Source organism: Vipera berus, assembly GCF_964194415.1.
Source record: "Vipera berus genome assembly, chromosome: 5".
Classification (NCBI taxonomy): Eukaryota; Metazoa; Chordata; class Lepidosauria; order Squamata; family Viperidae; genus Vipera; species Vipera berus.
Window position 1 is genome coordinate 3,257,704 of NC_138207.1, and position 22,625 is coordinate 3,280,328.

Genomic DNA, 22,625 nt, shown 5'->3' on the forward strand with positions numbered 1-22,625 from the left:
TGAAGTCCACAAGCGATAAAAGGGTCATAGTTCCCTCACGCTGGCTGAGGAATTCTGGGAGTTGAAGTCCACAAGTCATAAAAGCGCCACGTTTGAAGACCCCTGCTGTGGACAGACCTTTCAGCAGTTCCAAGAGGGCTCCACACCCATTTGCACCACTCAGGTAACCCTGAGGTAAACCTCCAAGTGGACTCAACGACTCTCTAAAAGAAGGCAAATGACCAGCGGTCTGCAAGGAGTATAAATCCTCCCATTCCGCACCATCCAGTCAAAGCTGAAGAAGCTTCCTGGGTGAGAAGCGAAACGTCTTCAAAGGAAAAACAAGAAAGTCCAGTTGCCTCCTGAAAAAGCGCCTTTGGGACAGACCTGACCTGGATGATTTGAGAATCTCCACAAACATTCCACTGATTCTTTTCAACGTTGGGAAATTTCTCCTTACTTCTAAGGTTGCATCTCCCTTTAACAAGCTTCCATCCATTACTTCTTGTCCTGCCCTCTGGTGTTTTGGGGAACGGGTTGACCCCTTCTTCTTTGTGGCAGCCCCTCAAATACTGGAAGACAGCTATCGTGTCCTCCCTGATCCTTCCCTTTGACAGGGTAGGTATAAAGACAAGAGGGAGAAGCAGAGAGACGCTGCCTGTATCTTTTGGGATTCGGGAACGGCTCACGCCTTGATTGAAAAGGCTGGAATGGAATGGAGTGTGAGGATGGCCTTGGGGGACGAAGGGAAGAGATATTGCTTAGGAAACAGTCAGATAAGGGAGGCAGGAGCCCCCAGTGGCTTAATGGCGAGAGGAAGAAACGTAGAAAGATCCGTTTCAGTGGCAAGTTTGCGCCTTCAGACTTGAAAAAAAATATCTGTTAATGTAGCTTACTACGTTGCCACGTCCATTGTTGCTTCTTAGATTGCCTATAGCAGGGGTCTTCCAACTTGGCCCTTTTATGACTTGTGGGCTTCAACTGCCAGAATTCCTCAGCCAGTGTGCCTGGCTGAAGAATTCTGGGAGTTGAAGTCCACAAGTCATAAAAGGGCCAAGTTGGAAAGACCCCTGGCCTGCAGACTCAGGGGGAGAGAAGGGAAGAATAGAATGCAGGCTTCAGACATCAAGCCAAGCCATGAAAATCAAGGTCGCCCAAGAACTCTTACTGAGAACTGAAGCATTCTCTCATCACAATTGTGTGAGACCTTATTGCAGAGGTCTTCCAACTTGGCTCTTTTATGACTTGTGGACTTCAGCTCCCAGAATTCCTCAGCCAGCATCCACGCTGGCTGAGGAATTCTGGGAGCTGAAGTCCACAAGTCATAAAAGGGCCAAGTTGGAAGACCCCTGCCTTATTGGACAAGGTGACCTGCACTAATGGGGGGTGGGGAAAGATTCTATACTTTAATATACTGACTTAAGCGCTAATTAACCAGAGCTGGTTTTCTATTCATCTATGCCAAAATGGTGCGCTCAATAAAGTTTTGCATTAGAGATCGGAAAATCTCAGCTGGACTTGCATCACACAGAACCTCAACTTACAACAGTTCATTTAGTGACCATTCAAAGTTACAATGACACTGAGAAAAAAGTGAGTTATGATTGTTTTTCAGAGGAAGGAAGGAAGGAAGGAAGGAAGGAAGGAAGGAAGGAAGGAAGGAAGGAAGGAGGGAGGGAGGGAGGGAGGGAGGGAAGGAGGGAGGGAGGGAGGGAGGGAGGGAGGGAAGGAAGGAAGGAAGGAAAGGAGAAGGAGGGAGAGAGGGAAGGAAAGAAAGAAAAAGAAGAGGAGGGAGGGAGGGAAGGAGGGAGGAAAGAAAGAAGGAAAGAATGGGAGGGAGGAAAGAAAGAAAGAAAGAAAGAAGGAAGGAAGGAAGAAAGAGAAACAGAGGGAGGGAGGGAAGAAAGAAGGGAGGAAGGGAGGAAGGAAGAAAGAAAGAAAGAAAGAAAGAAAGAAAGAAAGAAAGAAAGAAAGAGAAAGAAAGAAAGAAAGAAAAGGAGGAGGAGGGAGGGAGGGAAGGAAGGAAGAAAGAAAAAGAAGAAGAGGAGGAGGAGGGAGGGAAGGAGGGAGGAAAGAAAGAAGGAAAGAAAGGGAGGGAGGAAAGAAAGAAAGAAGGAAGAAAGAGAAACGGAGGGAGGGAGGGAAGAAAGAAGGGAGGGAGGGAGGGAGGGAGGGAGGAAGAAAGAAAGAAAGAAAGAAAGAAAGAAAGAAAGAAAGAAAGAAAGAAAGAAAGAAAGAAAGAAAGAAAGAGAAAGAAAGAAAAGGAGGAGGAGGGAGGGAGGGAAGGAAGGAAGAAAGAAAAAGAAGAAGAGGAGGAGGAGGGAGGGAAGGAGGGAGGAAAGAAAGAAGGAAAGAAAGGGAGGGAGGGAGGAAAGAAAGAATGAGCGGTAGGGCGGGAGGAAGGAGGGAGGAAAGAAGGGAAGAAAGAAAAGGAGGAGGAAGAAAGAAAGAAGGAAGGAAGGAAGGAAGGAAGAGAAAAGGAGGGAGGGAGGAAATTCTTTCTCACTATAGAGGCGTCGATCTGGGCCAGAAGCCGAGGGTTGTTCTGCTCCACAGCCTCCAGGCACTGCAGCATGACGGTCACGTGGGCGTCACTCAGCAGAAAAGCTGAATCTGTAAAAGAAGTTTTAAAAAATGGAGGGCAGAATTGTTCCTTGGGTCCTGTACTTCTTCTATGGTGGGACAGGATTTCTTTAGCAACTTTGCAAGATGCGTGGGCTTCAGTTCCCAGAATTCCCTCCAAACACAGGCCTAGCAACAAGACCGGTGGGCGAAGGTATTCTGGATTTTGTTGTTGTTGTTTTTTTGCTTGTTTAAGTGACCAACACAACTTTGGCTGATCTCAAACAGCGAAGCAGGGTTGGATATGATATGGGGAGAACCTTCCGTTAAACTAAAGTCCAGATGAGGAAGAGGGGGGAAAAACGCGTCTCCGAATCAAGGAGGGCAAAAGGAAACATTGAAGAGGGTCAGGAGTCAACTTGACAATTGACAATTTGAACGGCACAGGGCGTAGAACAGGCTCTCCAAACCTGGGCCGCTTTAAGACCTGTGGACTTCAACTCCCAGAATCCCCCACCAAGCAGACACGGTTGGGAAATTCTGGGAGTTGAAGTCCACCAATCTTAAAAGTTGCCAAGGCTGGACCACCCCTTGACCTAGAAAATATTTGCGTGGGAGAACGTCAGCCCGAGACTAGCAATTCCAAAAAAAGCTGGTAACGTCAGCTTCCATATTCTGTATTCCAACATATTCCAAGCAAATGGAAGATCAGTAGGGAAAACCGAGGTAGTCCTCGATTTAGGAACACCACTGAACCCCAAATTTCTGCCGCTAAGCAAGGCAATTTTTAAGTGAGTTTCGCCTCATTTGATGAGGCAAAACTTGCCACAGTTGTTAAGGGGGTCATTGCAAGCTGCTAAGCGAGTAACACGGTTGTTAAGTGAATCTGGCTTCCCCTCATTGACTTTGTCAGGGGATCACGTGACACCCCCCCCGGGGGCACTGCGATCGTCATAAATCTGAGTCCGTTGCCGAGCAACTGAATTTTATTCACACACGGCCACGGAGAGGCTGCAACGGTCGGAAGCGTGAAAAATGATTCTAAGTGTTTTTACAATGCTGTTGTAACTTCTAACGGTCACTAAACAAATGGTTGTAAGTTGAGGATTATCTGTGTAGCATGCCTCCAAACCTGCCAGAATAAATTCCTTGTGTGTCCAATCACACTTGGCCAATAAAGAATTCTACTCTATTTTGTATTCTGTATTCTATTCTAGTCTAATTTTCTACATTCTATGTATTCTGTTCTGTTCTAATTCTATTTTCTATATTCTAGTCTAGTCTAGTCTATTTTCTATTTATTCTATTCTGTTCTAATTCTATTCTATTCTATTTTTTCTATTCTATTCTTATTCTAATTCTAGTTCTATGTTTGAAATGATATAGTGTTTCCTGCCTGAGCAGTGGGTTGGACTAGAAGACCTCCAAGGTCCCTTTCAGCTCTATTCTATTCTATTCTATTCTATTCTATTCTATTCTATTCTATTCTATTCTATTCTATTCTATTATTTCTTACCTATTCTATTCTTATTCTTTCCTATCCTATCCTATCCTATCCTATCCTATCCTACCCTACCCTACCCTACTCTATTTTATTCTATTCTATTCTATTCTATTCTATTCTATTCTATTCTATTCTATTCTATTCTATTCTATTCTATTCTATTCTATTCTACTCTACTCTACTCTACTCTACTCTACTCTACTCTACTCTACTCTACTCTACTCTACTCTACTCTACTCTACATTCCTTTTCCATCAGGCTGACCTGGACTGACGATAGGGATTTTAAAAATGTTTTTAAATTTTAATTTATTAATTTTAATTATTTTATTGGGGCTGTTAGTTTAATTCTTTTTAACTTTTGCATTGCTGTATTTTTATTGTTGTTAGCCGCCCTGAGTCCTTCGGGAGATAGGGCGGCATATAAGTCCCATAAATAAATAAATAGATAGATAGATAGATAGATAGATAGATAGATAGATAGATAGATAGATAGATAGATAGATAGAGATAGATAGATAGATAGATAGATAGATAGATAGATAGATAGATAGATGATAGATAGATAGATAAATACTCTATTCTATTCTATTCTATTCTATTCTATTCTATTCTATTCCTTATTCTATTCTATTCTATTCCTTATTCTAGATAGATAGATAAATAGATATATAAATAGATAAATAAATAAATAAATACTCTATTCTATTCTATTCTATTCTATTCTATTCTATTCTATTCTATTCTATTCTATTCTATTCTATTCCTTATTCTATTCTATTCCTTATTCTATTCTGTTCTATTCTTATTCTTATTCCACTCCACTCCTTTCCATTCTCTATTCCATTATCTTCCCTTCCCTTCTACGCTGTATGATGCATGGAAGGCAGCTGCTGAAAACTGGGAAAGAAAAGGCTGAAAAATTCTGCCGGGGGGAAGAGAGGCAGTCGGCGGCAAGGACAGCCTGGTTTCTCTTACCTGTGTAGAATTTCCTGATATATTGCTTGTTCTCCAGCAGAGGCTTCAGCTGAGCTGAAAGGCAGTGGAACTGCAAGCTGTGCTGAAGCCAGAGCTCGGCGACCGTTCGCTCTCTGGCCTTGTCGGGATTCTGCTGCCCGTTCTCGTGAAGATGGAGGAACTGCAAAAGGAGGAACAAGGTTTCAAGGCAAAGCAGGCCAAGGTCAGGGGAAACAGAGCACCCATGACAGAGTTGGCAGGGACCTTAGTGGTCATCTAGTCCAGCCCGCTGCTCAGGCGAGAAAAACTATACCATTTCAGACAAGTGGCTGTCCAATCTTAATAATAATAACAACACAATAACATTAATGTTGGAAGAGACCTTGGAGGTCATCTAGTCCAACCCCCTGCTCAGGCAGGAAACCCGATACCATTTCAGACAAAGGGCTGTCCAGTCTCTCCTTAAAAACTTCCAGTGTTGGAGCATTCACCGCTTCTGAAGGTAGGCTGTTCCCCTTCCCCTCAAATGCTGGAATATTACTATAATGTACCCCTCAATCTTTCTTCTCTCTAGACAGGCTCTATTCCTGCAACTGTGAACATAATAACCATTGGAAGGGACCTTCTAGAGGTCTTCTAGTCCAGCCCCCTGCTCAAGCAGGAGACTCCGTACCAGGGGGGTCTTCAAACGTGGCCCTTTCACGACTTGTGGACTTCAACACCCAGAATTCCTCAGCCAGGCACGCGTGAGTTGAGGTCCACAAGTCATAAAAGGGCCACGTTTGAAGACCCCTGCTCTATACCATTTCAGACAAATGGCTGTCCAGTCTTTTCTTAAAAAGCCTCCAGTCATGGAGCACCTACTACAACATCTGGTGGCAAGGAGTTCCACTGGTTGATTGCCCTCACAGTTAGGAAGTTTCTCCTTTCATTCCAGGTTGCTTCTCTCCTTGACGGGTTTCCATCGTTTGCTTCTTGTCCTGCCTCCAGAGGCTTTGGAGAATAGGTGGACCCCCACCCCCTCTTCTCTGTAGCAGCCCCTGAGATACTGGAAGGCTGCTACCGTGCCATCCCTGGTCCTTCTCTTCATGAAGGTAGACATACCTTGTCCACATGATGGGCCGCGTGGGGGCTCAGCCAACGCACATCCTTCACAAACTGCCAGTAGTCCATCTTCTGGCAGTGCACCTGAAGGAAAAGAGAGGCAGAGTTCAAATTCCTCCACCACTAGCGCTCGCACTTGTTGCCGAAACCCAACCAGGCGGAAAAAGGGGAAGAAAACCAACGGGTTTGCAGCTGCTGAATATAAACGGTAAAAGGAGACAAAATTGCCAGCAGCAAAAGAAAAAAAACACCTGTTCCTGCCTGAAAATCAGCTAGACCAGGGGTAGGCAGCCTTGGCTCTTTTATGACTCTTGGACTTCAACTCCCAGAATTCCTGAGCCAGCCATGCTGAGGGAAAAGGGAGAGGTTTCCAAGCTGAGCCAGGCTGGCTCAGGAATTCTGGGAGTTGAAGTCCCCGAGTCATGAAGGGGCCATAGTTCCCCCACACTGGCTGAGGAATTCTGGGAGCTGAAGTCCATAGGTTATGAAGGGGCCATAGTTCCCTAATGCTGGCTGAGGAATTCTGGGAATTGAAGTCCATGAGTCATGAGGGGGCGATGGTTCCCCCACACTGGCTGAGGAATTCTGGGAGCTGAAGTCCATAAGTTATGAAGGGGCCATAGTTCCCCCATGCTGGCTGAGGAATTCTGGGAGTTGAAGTCCATGAGTCATGAAGGGGCCATAGTTCCGTCACGCTGGCTCAGGAATTCTGGGAATTGAAGTCCACAAGTTATGAAGGGGTCATAGTTCCCCCATGCTGGCTGAGGAATTCTGGGAATTGAAGTCCACGAGTTATGAAGGGGCCACAGTTCTTCATGCTGGCTGAGGAATTCTGGGAGTTGAAGTCCACGAGTCATAAAAGAGCCAAGGTTGCCTACCCCTGAGCTAGGCAAATCTTAAAGAAGGTAGCCATTGCAGGCAGTCCTCGACTTACAACAGTTCGTTTAGTGACCGTGCAAAGTTACAACGGCACTTGAAAAAGTGACTTATGTCTGTTTTTCACACAATCACTGCAGCGTCCCCGTTGGTCATGTGATCCAAATTCAGATGCTTGGCAACTGACTCATATTTATGATGGTTGCAGTGTCCCCGGGTGTGTGTGTGTCACCTGATTGCCTTTTGCGACCTTCTGACGAGCAAAGTCAATGGGGGAAGCCAGATTCGCTTAACGACCGTGTGACTAACTTTACGAGTGCGCTGATTCACGTGACGACGGTGGCACGAAGGGTCGTAAAACGGGGCAAAAGTCCATTAACAAATGTCTCGCTTGGAGACAGAATTCTTGGGCTCAGTCGTAAATCGAGGACTACCTGAATTGGCTTACTGAGAGCATGAGGAAGCTTAAGAGGGATTCTCCTCTAACGTTCAATCACAACAACCCTGTGAGGTTGTTTGAACTGAAGGAGAAAAGGACCAGTCCAGATACAGTTCAGATGTGTGATAGACTCTGTGGGTCTATACTGGCTGGACTGGTTTCCCCAATGGGTTAATTTGGGCTTAGTGTTGCTGGGCTGGCTGGGGAATTCTGGGAGTTGAAGTCCACATGTCTTAATGTTGCCAAGGAAACACTGGCTTAGTTGGTAGAACCCATTAACTGACTCACTGAATTTGTCAAATTACAGGTAGCGCTCAACCTATGAGCACACATGAGCCAGAATTTCTCTGTTAAGAAGATTGTTAGGCTCCAGGCTAGGAAGCAGGCAAATGAGTTCTAGTCCCGCCTTAGCCATGAAAGCCGGTTGGGTGACTTTGGGCCAATCACCCGGAGATGGGGAGTTCTAGTCCCGCCTTAGGCAGGAAAGCCGGTTGGGTGACTTTGGGCCAATCACCGGGAGAGGGTGAGTTCTAGTCCCGCCTTAGGCATGAAAGCCGGCTGATGACTTTGGGCCGATCACCAGGAGACGGTGAGTTCTAGTCCCGCCTTAGGCATGAAAGCCAGCTGGGTGATTTTGGGCCAATCACCAGGAGATGGTGAGTTCTAGTCCTGCCTTAGGCATGAAAGCCGGCTGGGTGACTTTGGGCCAATCACCAGCAGACGGTGAATTCTAGTCCTGCCTTAGGCATGAAAGCAGTTAGGTGACTTTGGGCCAATCACCAGGAGATGGTGAATTCTAGTCCCGCTTTAGGCATGAAAGCGGGCTGGGTGATTTGGGGCCAATCACCAGGAGACGGTGAATTCTAGTCCTGCCTTAGGCATGAAAGCAGTTAGGTGACTTTGGGCCAATCACCAGGAGACGGTGAATTCTAGTCCCGCCTTAGGCATGAAAGCGGGATGGGTGACTTTGGGCCAATCACCAGGAGACGGTGAATTCTAGTCCCGCCTTAGGCATGAAAGCGGGCTGGGTGATTTTGGGCCAATCACCAGGAGACGGTGTGTTTTAGACCCGCCTTAGGCATGAGAGACGGCTGGGTGATTTTGGGCCAATCACCAGGAGACGGTGTGTTTTAGACCCGCCTTAGGCATGAGAGACAGCTGGGTGACTTTGGGCCATTCCATGATTCTCAATCCAACCTACCTCACAGGGTGGTTGTTGTTGTGGGGCATATAGGAGGAGGAAGGGATAGTTATGTCTAAAAATAGTACCAACAAACGGGATACAAACAAACAAAAACATCCTACCACACAAATCCAATTTCCTTTGCTGCCCCAAAGCGCAGCCATCCAGAGGCTGCCAAGCAAAGGGAAGCCTACCTTGTCTAGGATGAGGCCATGATACAGGATGCTGTGCATGTCCCTGCAGAGCCGCTCCAAGCCGCCATATTTAGACCAGACATTGGGATGATTGATGGAGACTAAGCCTTCCACCGTAGCCTTCAGGTTCCCAAGCAGCGTCCAGTGTTCTCTCCTGAAACATAAAGACAAGTGTCAGCCAGCCCAGCTGGAATAGGATCCCTTTAGGAAAACAATCCAACAAGTGGTAATGACCTACAAAGCCCTTCATGGCAGGGGTCCGGAATACCTCAGGGAGCACCTGCGGCCGGCATCAACTTCCCTCCGCCCAGTGCGCTCCCACAGAGAGGGTCTCCTCAGGGTGCCACCGGTCAAAGAATGCCGACTGGTGGCCCCCAGGGGGAGGGCGTTCTCTGTGGGCACGCCGGATTTATGGAACCATCTTCCGGTTGAGCTCCGGATGGCGCCCGATCTCCGCTCCTTCCGGCGCGATCTAAAGACCTACCTGTTCGAACAAGCCGGCCTGGTCTGATGGGTGATGGGTTTGGGTTTTATTGCTTTTTATGTATTTTAACTTATTGTTATAGTTTTTGGGCATCTTGTTTAATCTCTTTTAACTTTTGTATTCTTGTTTTTTAACATGTATTGCCCTGTTCACCGCCCTGAGTCCTTCGGGAGAAGGGCGGTATACAAATAAAATTATTATTATTATTATTATTACTATTAAAGTGAACAAGGTCATACATTCAATTTCGCAGCTACTAAGATTGTTGGCCGAGCAGGTACAAAAATAGCCAGAGAAAGAATAGAAACGGGCCAATAGTCAATCAACAAGAGTACTGATTTACCACCGGCTTATTGGGTACAGAGTCCTCGATTAACAACAGTTCATTTAGTGACTGTTCGAAGTTACAACAGCACTGGAAAAAGTGACTCGTGACCACCTTTCACACTTATGACCACTGCAGCATCCCCGTGGTCACGGGATTAAAATTCGGACGCTTGACAACTGGTTCCTATTTATGACGGCTGCCGTGTTCCAGGGAGTCACGCGATCCCCTTTTGCGATCTTCTGACGAGCAAAGTCCACGGGGGAAGAGGGATTCACTTAATGACCGTGTTCCTAACTGAACACCTGAAGGGATTCACCGAGTCACTTTTCCCACTTTCGTTGTAACTTCGGTCGCTAAACAAACAGTTGTTAAGTGGGGAGCTACCTGTCTTGGTCTGACCAAAACGCTTCTGTTGCAAAGGAATGCTGAGCTGTTTGGGACAACATACATGGTAAAATTCAAATTTAAGACACAAGCTTCATGTCTTTGCGGTCAAAGACAGATTTAGTATTTAATCTGTTGGTCTCCCAGTAGCCTAGGTCACGTTATTGCATTTTCATGCAAGCTAGAAAATGGGTGTGTTGTTTACACACAGAGGTGCTACCGTATAATTAATGCTCAAATCCAGCCTCCGGAATAACAGAAGAATCTACCGCCAATGTTCCTTCCTTACTTCCCTTTCTTTCCTTCCTTCCTGCGCCCTCCCTTTCTTTCCTTCCCTTCCTGCCTCCTTCCTTCCTTCCACTTCCTTCTCAACCCTATTTTCCTTCCTCCCTCTCCTTCCTCCCTTTCCTGCCTCCTTCCTTCCTTCCTCTTCCTTCTCAACCCTATTTTATTTCCTTCCTCCCTCCCTTCCTTCCTTTCCTTCCCTTCCTGCCCCCTTCCTCCCTTTCCTTCCCTTCCTGCCTTCCTTCCTGTTCCTTCTCAAAACCCTATTTTCCTCCCTTCCTGCCCCCTTCCTTCCTTTCCTTCCCTCCCTTTCCTTCCTTCCTTTCCTTCCCTTCCCTTCCTGCCTCCTTCCTTCCTGTTCCTTCTCAACCCTATTTTCTTTCCTTCCTTCCTCCCTTCCTTTCCTTCCCTCCCCCTTCCTTCCTTTCCTTCCCTTCCTGCCTCCTTTCTTCCTTCCTCATCTTTCTCAACCCTATTTTTTTTCCTTCCTTCCTTCCTTCCTCCCTCCCTCCCTCCCTGCCGTGGTGGCACAGTGGTTAAGAATGCAGCATAGCAGGCTAATTCACTGCCCACAGCCAGGAGTTCGATCCTGACCGGCTCAAGGCTGACTCAGCCTTCCGTCCGTCCGAGGTCAATAAAACGAGGACGTAAGATTGTTGGGGGCCATAGGCTGACTCTGTAAACCACTTAGAGAGGGCTGTAAAGCACTGTGAAGCGGTGTACAAGTCTACGATCTATTGCTAGGTGCTATTCGTGGGAGGGTCTGCTTCGTACCGCAGGTCTGAAGATGGGATTCCGGCAGAGAGCCAGCTCACCAACGACCCAGCATGCCTGCCTCTGGATCAGACATTAAACTATCCTGGTTTCACTCCAAAAGGGAGCATCAAACCAGCTGGCCCCATTTCTAACCGAGCACGGCACTGCCTTCCATCACCCCGAAAAACCAGTCCGAAGCTTGGCCAGGCTTCTGTGGTCACAAAATCTGCCCTTTAAACTTCGTGGCAGCTGCGGCAACCGACATGACATTTCGGGAAAGGTAACACGGTTAGTCACACGGTCGTTAAGTGAATCCGGCTCCCCCTCCCCCATTGACTTTGCTTGTCAGGAAGTCGCAAAAGGGGATCACGTGAGCCCGGGGGACACTGCGACCGTCCTAAATCTAGAGTCAGTGGTCAAGCATCCGAATGTAAATTATGTGGTGGGGGGGAGGCTGCAACGGTAACAAGCGTGAAAAATGGTCGTCAGTCCCTTTTTTTTTGGTGTCGTTAACTTCGGACGTCACTAAACGAACTCAGGGGACTGGAGGGTAAAACATATAAGGAACGGTGGCTGGAATTGGGGATGTCCAGTTTAATGAAGAGAAGGATGATGGGGGGACATGATAGCAGTCTTCCAGTATCTCAGGGGCTGCCCCCAAAGAAGAGGCAGTCAAGCTATTCCCTAAAGCGCCCGAAGGCAGGACAAGAAGCAACGGATGGAAACTAACCAAGGAGAGAAGCAACCTGGAACTAAGGAGAAACTTCCTGACAGTTAGAACAATTAACCAGTGGAACATCCTGCCTCCAGAAGCTGTGAATGCTCCAACACTGGAAGTTTTTAAGAAGAGACTGGACAGCCATTTGTCTGAAATGGTATAGGGTTTCCTGCCTAAGAAGGGGGTTGGACTAGATGACCTCCAAGGTCCCTTCCAAACACCTAGTTTAATGAAGAGAAGGACGAGGGGGGACATGATAGCAGTGTTCTAGTATCTCAGGGGTTGCCCCAAAGAAGAGGAAGTCAAGCTCTTCTCCAAAGCCCCAGAAGGCAGAACAAGAAGCAACGGATGGAAACTAGTCAAGGAGAGAAGCAACCTAGAACTAAGGAGAAACTTCCTGACAGTGAGAACAATTAACCAGTGGAACCACCTGCCTCCAGAAGCGGTGGATGCTCCAACACTGGAAGTGTTTTAAGAAGAGACTGGACAGCCATTTGTCTGAAATGGGATAGGGTTTCCTATCTGAGCAGCGACTAGATGACCTCCAAGGTCCCTTCCATCATCATCATCTTATATTTTATTATTATTATTATTATTATTATTATTATTATTATTATTATTATTATTATTATTATTATTATTATTATTATTATTATTATTATTATTATTATTATTATTATTATTATTATTATTTACTATTACTATTATTATTATTACTATTATTACTGGTAATGAACTATAAAGCCCTAAATGGCTTGGGTCCGGACTATCTAAGGGAACACCTGCTGCCGGCATCATCTTCCCATCGTCCTGTGCGCCCCCACAGGGAGGGCCTTCTCAGGGTACCGCCGGTTAATGAATGCCGGCGGGTTATTCCCAGGGGAAGGGCGTTCTCTGTGGGTGCGCCTGCCCTATGGAACCAACTACCCACAGAACTTAGGACTGCCCCCGACCTTCGCTCATTTCGCCGGGACCTGAAAACTTGGCTCTTCGATCTGTTTGGTCCAGACTGTGGGGTTGTTAATTTAACTGGGTTTTAGATTTACTCTTGGGGCTTGAATTTAACTTAATCGTTTTATTTGTTTTTAATTTTTTCTATTCATGGTTTTAACTGCCCTGTAAACCGCCCTGAGTCCTACGGGAATAGGGCGGTATACAAATCCAATAAAATAAATAAAATAAATAAATCAATTACTATTATTATTAAACTATTGTTAAGTCAAGGACAGCCTGTACTGCAAATGGCAGAAAGGAGGGCTGGAAAATATGGGAGAAAAATTTCTCCCACGGAGAAACTTGCTTTATTTATCTGTGGCAGGAAAAAGTTATATTCTTCCTGGTTACTTTAGCGAAGCAGAATCTTGTGCCAAGAATTCTGAAGGGAGCGTTTCTCTGCCTGCCCCGCTTCTCTTCAGCTATATGAGAAACGCAGCCCGCTTTGAACGCAGCTGGTCAGTTTCCTGGACGACAAGCAAAATTTGGTTTATGTCATCTGATCCGCAAGGATTTTCTCGGGAAAGGAACCTAAGCTGACAATGAGCTTTTTATCTTCGGAGTTTGCCGTTCCTTGTTCTCGCTTTTGGGAGAAATGTTAAGTCATCACTCTACACAGCAGAAAGGCCTCTTGGTTGCATTAAATAAAATGACATTTCATTTTCTATCCTGAGTCACACGGGCCAAAGGAAAGCCAGGAAGCTGAGATGATTGGCAGGAGAAACCTCGTCTCTAGCGCAGGACAAGAGGTTGCCAAGAATCTGACTTTCTATTTTTGGTCGCGGTGTCGAAACAGCTTTTCGTTTGCACTTTTTTACTTATTGAGAGAAGCAGAAAAGAGAAATGGAGTCGGGGAATTAGACGTAGTCCTCGACTTACAACAGTTCATTGAGTGACCGAATTTAGAACGGCACCGAATAGGGGACTGGCGACCGTTTTTCACACTGACGAGCGTTGCAGCATGCCGGTGGTCCTGTGATTTACATTCGGGTGCTTGACAACCGACTCATATTTATGACGGGGTCAGCATCCCCTTTCGCGACCTTCTGACCAGCCAAGTCCACGAGGAAGCCGGATTCGTTGAACAACGGTGTGACTAATTTAACCAAACGCAGAGATTCGCTTTACCAATGGGGGCAAAACTCCCTTAGCCAATTTCTCACTTAACCACCAAAACGTGGGGCTCAATTGTGGTCGTAGGTTTGAGGACTACCTGTTAATTCCTCACTCCAAAAATTGATCTTAAAAAACAAACAAACCGTTCCAGAACTGATCAAACATAAATTTGTCTGAATGTATAGGGTTTCCCGCCTGAGCAGGGGGTTGGACTAGATGACCTCCAAGGTCCCTTCCAACTTTATTATTATTATATAAAACTTTTATTCATAAAACATGAAACTCAGTCAACTGAACACTCAAATTGACTGGCACTGATGGATGACACGGGCTGCTGCCAGCATCCTAGGTATCAACCAGGTATCTCCTTAAAATGGAAGATGTTCCGAGTAGCACAGGTTTTTTGTATTATTATTATTATTATTATTATTATTATTAAACTTTTATTCATTAAAAATGAAACTCAGTCAACTGAACACTCAAACTGACTGGCACTCATAGTTGACACGGGTTGCTGCCAGCCTCCCAGGTATAAACCAGGTATCTCCTTAAGATGTAAGATGTTCCGAGTAGCGCAGTTTTTTTGTAGCTTTGCTGGAGTGATTGCAGGAAGCTGCAATTTCTCGAGGTATTTTGCAAAGTTTTTGGACATAGTTCCCAGTGCCCCGATGACAATGGGGATCACTGCTACACGTTTCATCCATAATCGCGCAGTTTCGATGGCATTATTATTATTATTATTATTATTATTATTATTATTATTATTATTATTATTATTATTATTATTATTTTATTATTATTATTATTATTATTATTATTATTATTATTATTATTATTATTATTAAATCTCTGCCAGCTTTTTAGTTTTGACAGTGGTTAATCCTTGAAAAGTCCCTGGAAAGAGATCAGAAATACCTTTTTCTGATATTTTCAGAAATACCAATGTCATTTGGAGGGAGGGAGGGAGGGAGGGAGGAAGGGAAGGAGGGAGGGAAGGAAGGAAGGAAGGAAGTAAGGAAGGAAGGGAGAAGGAGGAGGGAGAGAGGGAAGGAAGAAAGAAAAAAGAAGAGGAGAGAGGGAGGGAGGAAAGGAGGGAGAAATACTAATGTCATTTGGAGGCATTGCAACCCACCCCCCGCAGGTTTCACCTAGCTATGATTCACAGTTGCTGATGGTGCCACAATTTTTAAAATGTTGGTTTTGGAAAACTGTCATCAGCGTCAGGCACTCTTCAACCCTTCCCCAAAGGGCTTTAATCTAATTTAATCCAGTTGCGTATTAAGAAGGCTTTCCTCCTGTCCTTGGCCTGCTAAATCTGGTCAGGCCTCCTTTTGCAAATAATAACCATTTATTTATTTTTCGTGTTTCTGAACCGCCCAGCTCCTTCAAAGAGGGATATACAGGTCGTCCTCAACTTACATCTCAAACGTGCTTTTTTTTTTCTTCCCAAAAACGCAACTGGATTTTTCTTGTGTGTTTCTTTTTCCTTGAAAATGTTTCACTTCTCGTCCAAGAAGCAGAACCGAAGAAGCTTCTTGGATGACAAGCGAAACATTTTTTTAAAGGGGGGGGGGGGGAAACCAAGATAGTCCAACTGCCTTTTGGATAAAAGACCTTTGGGACACAAAATACAGATCGTCCTCGAGTTACAACAGGTAATTTAGCTCAAGGTTACAACAGCATTGAAAAAAGGGACTTACGACCATGTTATACAGTTACCACCTTTGTAACTGTGAACCAAATTCAGACGCTTGGAAACTGACTCGTACTTATGACAGTTTCAGTGGCCCCGGGGGTCGCTTGACCCCCTTTTGCGACCGTTTGAAAAGCAAAGTCAATGGAGAAAGCCAGATTCACTTAACAACCGGGTGACTAACAAATGCAGTGGTTCACTTAACAACTGTGGCAAGAAAGGTGGTAAAACGGGGCAAAACTCACTGAAGAAATGCCTCACTGAACAACAGAAAGGTTGGGCTCCCTTGCGGTCGTAAGTCAAGGACTACCTGTGAAAGCGGAACATAAAACTTAATAATTCCAATTTAGGCTGGCTTTTCTCAAGTCTCCCTTCACATTCGGTTATAAAGAACTAACAATAGTTAGTCCTCAACTTACGACTGAGCCCAACATTCCCATTGCTAAGCCAGACAGCTGTGAAGTCAGCTTTGCCCCATTTTGCGACCTTTCTGGCTCCCGTTGTTAAGCGAACCACAGCGGTGGTGGTGGTTGAGCGAGTCACACGGTCGTTCATTGACTCTGGGTCTTCCCCGTTGACTTGGCTCGGTCGGGAAGTCGCCAAAGGGGGAGTCGCGTGACCCCGGGACGTTGCGACCGTCGTAAGTCCGAATCAGTCGCCAAGCGTCGGAATTTGCTTCACATGAACCAGGGGGATGCAACAAAGGTGGCAACTACGGGGGAAAAAACGGTCGTAAGTCCCTTTTTTTCCAGGCCGTTGTAACTTTGGAGTAAACGAACTCTTTTGGAACTCGAGAACGACCGTCGTAAGTCCGGGTCAGTTGCCAAGCGTCCGAATTTTGATCAGGCGACCCACGGGGGACGCTGCGCCGGTCGTAAAGTGTGTGCCAAACGTTCCTGGGTCGCTTCGCTCGTCGGCGCTGTCAGTTCGGTCGCTAAACGAGTGGTCGTAAGTCGAGGAGTGCCCGTATTCTAAGCTCAAGACCCTCCCCATGAGTTTATCCACACACCCCCGACTGCAACCCCGCCCTCATGTCTTAGCCCCCCCCCAGGTCCCCCCCTTTTTCGCCTCGGTCCCCCAACTCTGCACCCCCTCCCCCCCCACGGCTCCCCTCCCCCCCCCAAACTCCCCCCCCCGCCCACCTGCTCTCCTCCTGCTCTCCGACCTCCATCCCCGGGTCTCTCAGGGACCCACGACCTCACTGCCGGCCCGAGAGACACCCAGTCCGAGGCCACCGCCGTCTCCGCCCGCTGCCATCGTCGGAGCCAGGGCGGGAAGCCTCCTCCTGTTTCTTCTCGCCCCGCCGCTCCGTCACCGCCGGGGACTGCAACTCCCGGCATGCCCCGGGCAGCTTCCGGTCGTGGCGCGCCTCCCCCCTCCCTCCCCACTAAGCCGCGCCTCCTTTGGGCCGCCTCCGCCAAGGGAAGCGCCGCGCATGCGTACGTCGCGAGGCCCGCGCTCGGAGGGAACTTCAACTCCCGAGAGGCTTTGGCGGCACTTCCGGCCTGGGTTGGTTGGTTTGGTTCGGTTTGGTTTTTTCCCCTCGCCCGTGGCTTGCTGAGCCTTGGGGACGATCCGTCTTATGTGGGGGCTGGGACGCGTGTTTGGATGGTCGTGTGAATGACGGGAAAGGGGGAATCTTCTGAGCCGGGCTTTAGTTAAAAAAAAATGAGTCTCGCGTTACAAAATAATCAGCAGATCTTGCTTTTTTTTCCCCAAAGGACAAGAAGCAACAGGTGGAAACTAATCCAGGAGAGAAGCGACCTGGAATTAAGGAGAAACTTCCTGACAGCGAAGACGATTAGTAAGTGGAACGGCTTGCCTCCAGAGTAATAATAATAATAATAATAATAATAATAATAATAATTATAATTATAATTATAATTATAATAAATATAATAATAATAATAATTAATAATTAATAAATAATAATAATAATAATAATAATAATAATAATAATAATAATAATAATAATAATAATAATAATAATAATAATAATTATTATTTGATTTGTATACTGCCCTTCTCCCGAAGGACTCAGGGCGGTGAACAGGGCAATACATGTTAAAAGACAAGAATACAAAAATTAAAAGAGTGGTGGGCGCTCCATCACTGGAGGTTTTTAAGAAGAGACTGGACAACCACCTGTCTGAAATCTTATAGGGTCTCCTGCTTGAGTAGGGGGTTGGACTAGATGACCTCTAGGGTGAAATTCAAGGTGCTGGTTATTACCTATAAAGCCCTACATGGCCTGGGTCCGGGTTATTTGAGGGAACACCTGCTGCCGGCATCAAATGCCCTTCGCCCAGTGCGCTCCCACAGGGAGGGTCTGCTCAGGGTTCCACCGGTGAGAGATTGCCGGCGGGTGACACCCAGGGATAGGGCCTTCTCAGTGGGAGCGCCTGCCCTCTGGAACCAGCTGCCGGTGGAGCTTAGGACTGCCCCCGACCTCCGATCATTCTGCCGGGGCCTGAAGACCTGGCTCTTCGAGCTCTCTGGCCCAGGCTGAGGAGAAATTTTTAATTGGGGTTTTAATTGTGTACAGGGTCAATTTAATATTTTTTAATTCGGTTTTAACTTTTGTATGTTGGATTTTTTAATTCCCTGTAAACCGTCCTGAGTCCTCAGGGAAAGGGCGGTATATAAATGTAACTAACTAAATAAATAAATAAATAAATAGGGTCCCTTCCAGCTCTATTCTGATCGGCTGTTGTATTCCACCGTATGGCATCTGCAGGGAAGAAAGTTTAATTATAGAAATCAGAACAATACAGTATTGTAATGAATGCAATGTAGCTTAATAAATAAGGAACTAGCAGGAGGAGTTGTAGGTATGTTTGCCGCCTTGAGTTACTTGTCAAGAAACAAAGATGGGATTAAAAAAAATGGAAAGATCGGGTTGCATTGGCAAGATTCTGCAAACTGATAACATGGTGAACATTTCCCAATAGTTAGAAGAGCAGTAGGCAAACCTTGCTTAGCGATGGGAGTTATAAATGTTTAGTTACAAATTATACGTTTGTTTTTTATTGGAGATGCTTTGAGTGCTATATGGGGAGAAGGGCCAGCTTTACCTTGAAAGGTAATGAAGGAAACAAAACATGTTTTTATGCTGCTTTGGACTCATATCCAGCCAGCTGGGACTGACTGGGTTATCTAAGGTCAAAAGTATTTTCCACTTGCCCTGGGGAATAATTCAAGTAAACTCCTACTTAGATCCAAATGGAAGTGAGGACATATTCAATTGGGTTTTACTGCCTTAATCTTTTATAATGCTGTTTTTATTATGTTGTGAGACACCCATTGTGTGATTGCAAGCTTTCTTTTATTTATTATTTATTTATTTGTTAAATTTATCGGCCCCTTCCGTCTCGCTGTGAGGCTACTCTCGGCGTCTCACAACAATAAAAAAGGAAGAAATGAAGAGAGTGTACACGAAACAGAAGTAAAATAATAGCACCGTAAAAGAAACTGTGCAAAAGAAAACAATAATAATAATAATAATAATAATAATAATAATAATAATAATAATAATTTGATTTCTATACCGCCCTTCTCCCAAAGGACTCAGGGCGGTGAACAGGGCAATACACAATAAAAATCGAATACAAAAATTAAAAAGTCATTAAACATCATGCCCATAAAATCAATACATATTAAAGGCGAATAGATCAAGGCGAGACGACATCAATATGAGATGGGTGGCCCAGAAATTGAATAACAAATAAATAGGGCATTTTTATTCTCCTTTGGGGTCCCGGGGTGTCTCACGCACACTATGCATATCGGAATAACTCTCTACCCACACCTTTGCAGTCCAAAAATAGCACACAAAGAAGAACTTACGAGAATGAAAGAGGAAAAACTGCCAGAGCAGGAACTGCTGCTAAAAATTTAATAGTAGCTTTTAGAAAAGTGTAGAATAAGCTATTTAAAGAAAACAAAAAACTGGCTTTCAATGCAGCTGCATGAACTGGTAATAATAATAATAATAAATAATGATGATGATAATAATAAAGTTGGAAGGGACCTTGGAGGTCATCTAGTCCAACCCCCTGCTCAGGCAGAAAACCCTATACCATTTCAGACAAAAAGCTGTCCAGTCTCTTAAAAACTTCCAGTGTCGGAGCATTCACCACTTCTGGAGGCAAGGAGTTCCACTGGTTAATTGTTCTAACTGTCAGGAAGTTTCTCCTTAGTTCTAGGTTGGCTTCTCTCCTTGATTTTCTAGTTCTTACGATCTCCAGAAATAGATAAAGCCCTATGCTTTGGGCCTTTGGTTCAGCATTTAGTTACAGGTGATCCTTGACTTACGATTGCGACGGAGCCCAACATTTCCGTTACTAAGCGAGACATGGTTACGTGAGTTTTGCCCCATTTTACGATCCTTCTTGCCACAATTAGTAACTGAATCACTGCACCGCCTGGCCCTTTAAGAGAAGCTTCCTTGAAGCCAGAACTTGGGGGAAGCCGCCAGGCATATAAGTCAAGGAATTGCTTATGTAGAGTCCTCAGGTTATGACAACTATTGAGTCCAGGATTTCTGTTGCTATGTGAGACAGTTGTTAAATGAGTTTTTGCCCCATCTTACAAACTTCCTTGACACAGCTAAGTTGAATTCCTGCAGTTGTTAAGTTAGTTAACTAACCACAGTGACTTCCCCCTTGACTTTGCTTGTCAGGTCATAAAAGGGGATCACACACACAGGGACACTGTGACCGTCATAAATATGAATCGGTTGCCCAGTGTTCAGATTTTGATCATGTGACTGTGGGGAATGCGGCAACCATCGTTAAGCGTGAAAAACCATCATAAGTCACTTTTTGGTGCTCCCAGGATTCCAGAATAACTGAAGGAAGCTTCACATGATGATTGTGGCTCTGTTACTATTGACATCCCGCTGTCTATTATTTTTCTCTTTTTTTTGCTTAGTTCTGCTTTTTATAGTTTTTAATGTTTTTATTAATTATACTGTTGAAGGAAAAGTCTTCAGTCCAAGCTGGGAATAAACAACATGGCAACTTCTTTAGAAAGAAGTTTGCAGTTTATTGAAGAGGAGAGCCAGACAAGAAGATGGCTCTGGAAGAAAAGAGAGAGAGCAAATGTAGGGAGTGGGTTTTTATACCCTCTGGAGCCTTTCGTTTGGAGCTGTTTCCTGTTTGAGGCTTTGTGTTTCCTGTGTCATGTATACTGACCTGAGTCTGAGTGTGCCCCTTTGGCATCTGTGGGTTAATCCTATTATGTCCTGTCTTAGAGTTTGAGTGGGGTATGTAGATTTTATGTGTCTTTGTGTTCTTAATCTTCTAGCTAGGGGCCTCCAACCTTCCTGAATGGATTATCACATCTGCATTTCTACAGAGCTGTTTTCTGCTTGGGGGGAGACTTGAGGGCTATTAAGAAAAACTGGGCGTGGTTTTCTGCCTCTTTAAGATCCTTTGAGGAAATATATTTTTCTTCCCTTTTAATATTTCCTTCTCTGGGGGGCTGACTTCCCACAATACGTTATGGTTTTTTTGTTTTACACTTTTATTTATTTATTAAATTTATATGCCACCCAACTTATTATCAAGTGCAGTTTTAGCTAATACAGTATTAGGTTGTTATAAGCCACACAGAGTTACTTTCCGTGAGATGGGTCGCCACGTACGTTTGATTAATAAATAAGTACACAGTATTTATTTATTTATTATTTATTTATTAATGGGATTTATATCCCGCCCTATCTCCTGAAGGACTCAGGGCGGCTAACAGCAAAACATATAATAAGTACAGAAATTAAGATAAAAATAAAATTAAAATCATCTGTGCAATAAATTAAAATTAAAAATTAAAAATAAATTAAAAATTGTAAATATAATTAAAATGCCTGCCAGTCCAGGTCAGCCAGGTGGAAAAGGAGTGTTTTGAGGCCGTGGCGAAAGGACTGGAGATTTTGGGCCATCCGAAGCTCAGGGGGGAGCTGGTTCCACAGGGCTGGCGCTCCCACAGAGAAGGCCCTTCCCCTGGGGGTCGCCAGCCGGCATTGTCTAGCCGACGGTACCCTGAGGAGGCCTTCTCTGTGTGAGCGTACTGGGCGATGGGAATTCGTTCCCGGCAGCAGATGGTCCTGCAAGTATCCCGGGCCTAAGCCATGTAGGGCTTTAAAGGTAAGTACTAGCACCTTAAATCTCACCCGGAGGGCAACCGGTAGCCAATGCAGCTCACGCAGGAGGGGTGTAATATGGGAGTATCGGGGTGCTCCCATCACTACTCGTGCAGCTGCACTCTGCACCAGCTGAAGCCTCCGGGTGGTCTTCAAGGGCAGCCCCATGTAGAGTATTATACATGAAACAATTGCCCGGTGTAATGTAAAAGGGAACGGGTTTTATCGGGAGAGCCACCAAAAATAAAGTCTACCTCTGAGTCACCTAATGAATTCAGAATGGAGCTGGAAGGGACCTTGGAGGTCTTCTAGTCCAACCCCCCCCCCCGCTCAGGCAGGAAACCCCCATCCCATTTCAGACAAATGGCTATCCAGTCTCTTCTTGAAAGCCTCCAGTGTTGGAGTACCCATAACTTCTGGAGGCAACTTCTGTTCCACCGGATTAATTGTTCTTACTGTCAGGAAATTTTTCCTTAATTCCAGGTTGCTTCTCTCCTTGGTGAGTTTCCATCCATTGTTTCTTGTCCTGCCTTCTGGTGCTTTGGAGAATAGCCTGACTCCCTCTTCTTTGGGGCAGCCCCTCAAATACTGGAATACTGCTATAATGTCACCGTTCTTCGTACGTTTTTGTTTCCAGGCCTTTAATCATCTTTGTTGCTCTTCTCTGCACTTTTCCCAAAGTCTCAACTTCTTTTTTGTAATGCGGTGGCCAAAACTGGATGCAGTATTCCAGGTGTGGCCTTACTAATGTTAGACACAAAAATAGTCACAAATTGAAATCCACTCTGAGTTACAAACAGTGCTTTTTTTGTAAAAGAAATAGGTGCCGGAACTCACACGTCATACAACCCACCTTACCTACCCTACAAGGTTCCATCCAAAAAAGGTGCCGGAACTCCGTTCTGAGCGTTTTATGAGAAAAAAAGCCC

The 22,625-nt window shown here is 45.3% G+C and overlaps 2 protein-coding genes across 6 annotated transcripts in view; one reads left to right on the forward strand and one right to left on the reverse strand.

The window, feature by feature from the left end:
- RUBCN (rubicon autophagy regulator) overlaps positions 1–16,899 on the reverse strand; it is a 59,033-nt gene extending 42,134 nt beyond the window's left edge. For 2 of the 3 annotated variants that reach the window (XM_081329433.1, XM_081329434.1), the window contains exons 1-5: positions 16,697–16,899; positions 8,798–8,951; positions 6,106–6,189; positions 5,023–5,182; positions 2,486–2,592 (exon numbers count right to left, since the gene is read on the reverse strand). In XM_081329433.1, the coding sequence (XP_081185559.1) occupies positions 2,486–2,592; positions 5,023–5,182; positions 6,106–6,189; positions 8,798–8,951; positions 16,697–16,725 (534 nt within the window). In that variant the 5' untranslated portion in view covers positions 16,726–16,899. The remainder of the gene's footprint in view (positions 1–2,485; positions 2,593–5,022; positions 5,183–6,105; positions 6,190–8,797; positions 8,952–16,696) is intronic. The other variant, XM_081329435.1, reaches the window with a different exon arrangement.
- Positions 16,900–17,102: 203 nt separating this feature from the next.
- FYTTD1 (forty-two-three domain containing 1) overlaps positions 17,103–22,625 on the forward strand; it is a 37,107-nt gene continuing 31,584 nt past the window's right edge. For 2 of the 3 annotated variants that reach the window (XR_014026652.1, XM_081329479.1), the window contains exon 1: positions 17,105–17,358. Coding sequence is in view for 2 of the 3 variants with exons in the window: in XM_081329479.1 (XP_081185605.1) it covers positions 17,223–17,358 (136 nt within the window). In the remaining variant the exon portion in view is untranslated. Of the gene's footprint in view, positions 17,359–22,625 lie in introns of all 3 variants that reach the window. The other variant, XM_081329480.1, reaches the window with a different exon arrangement.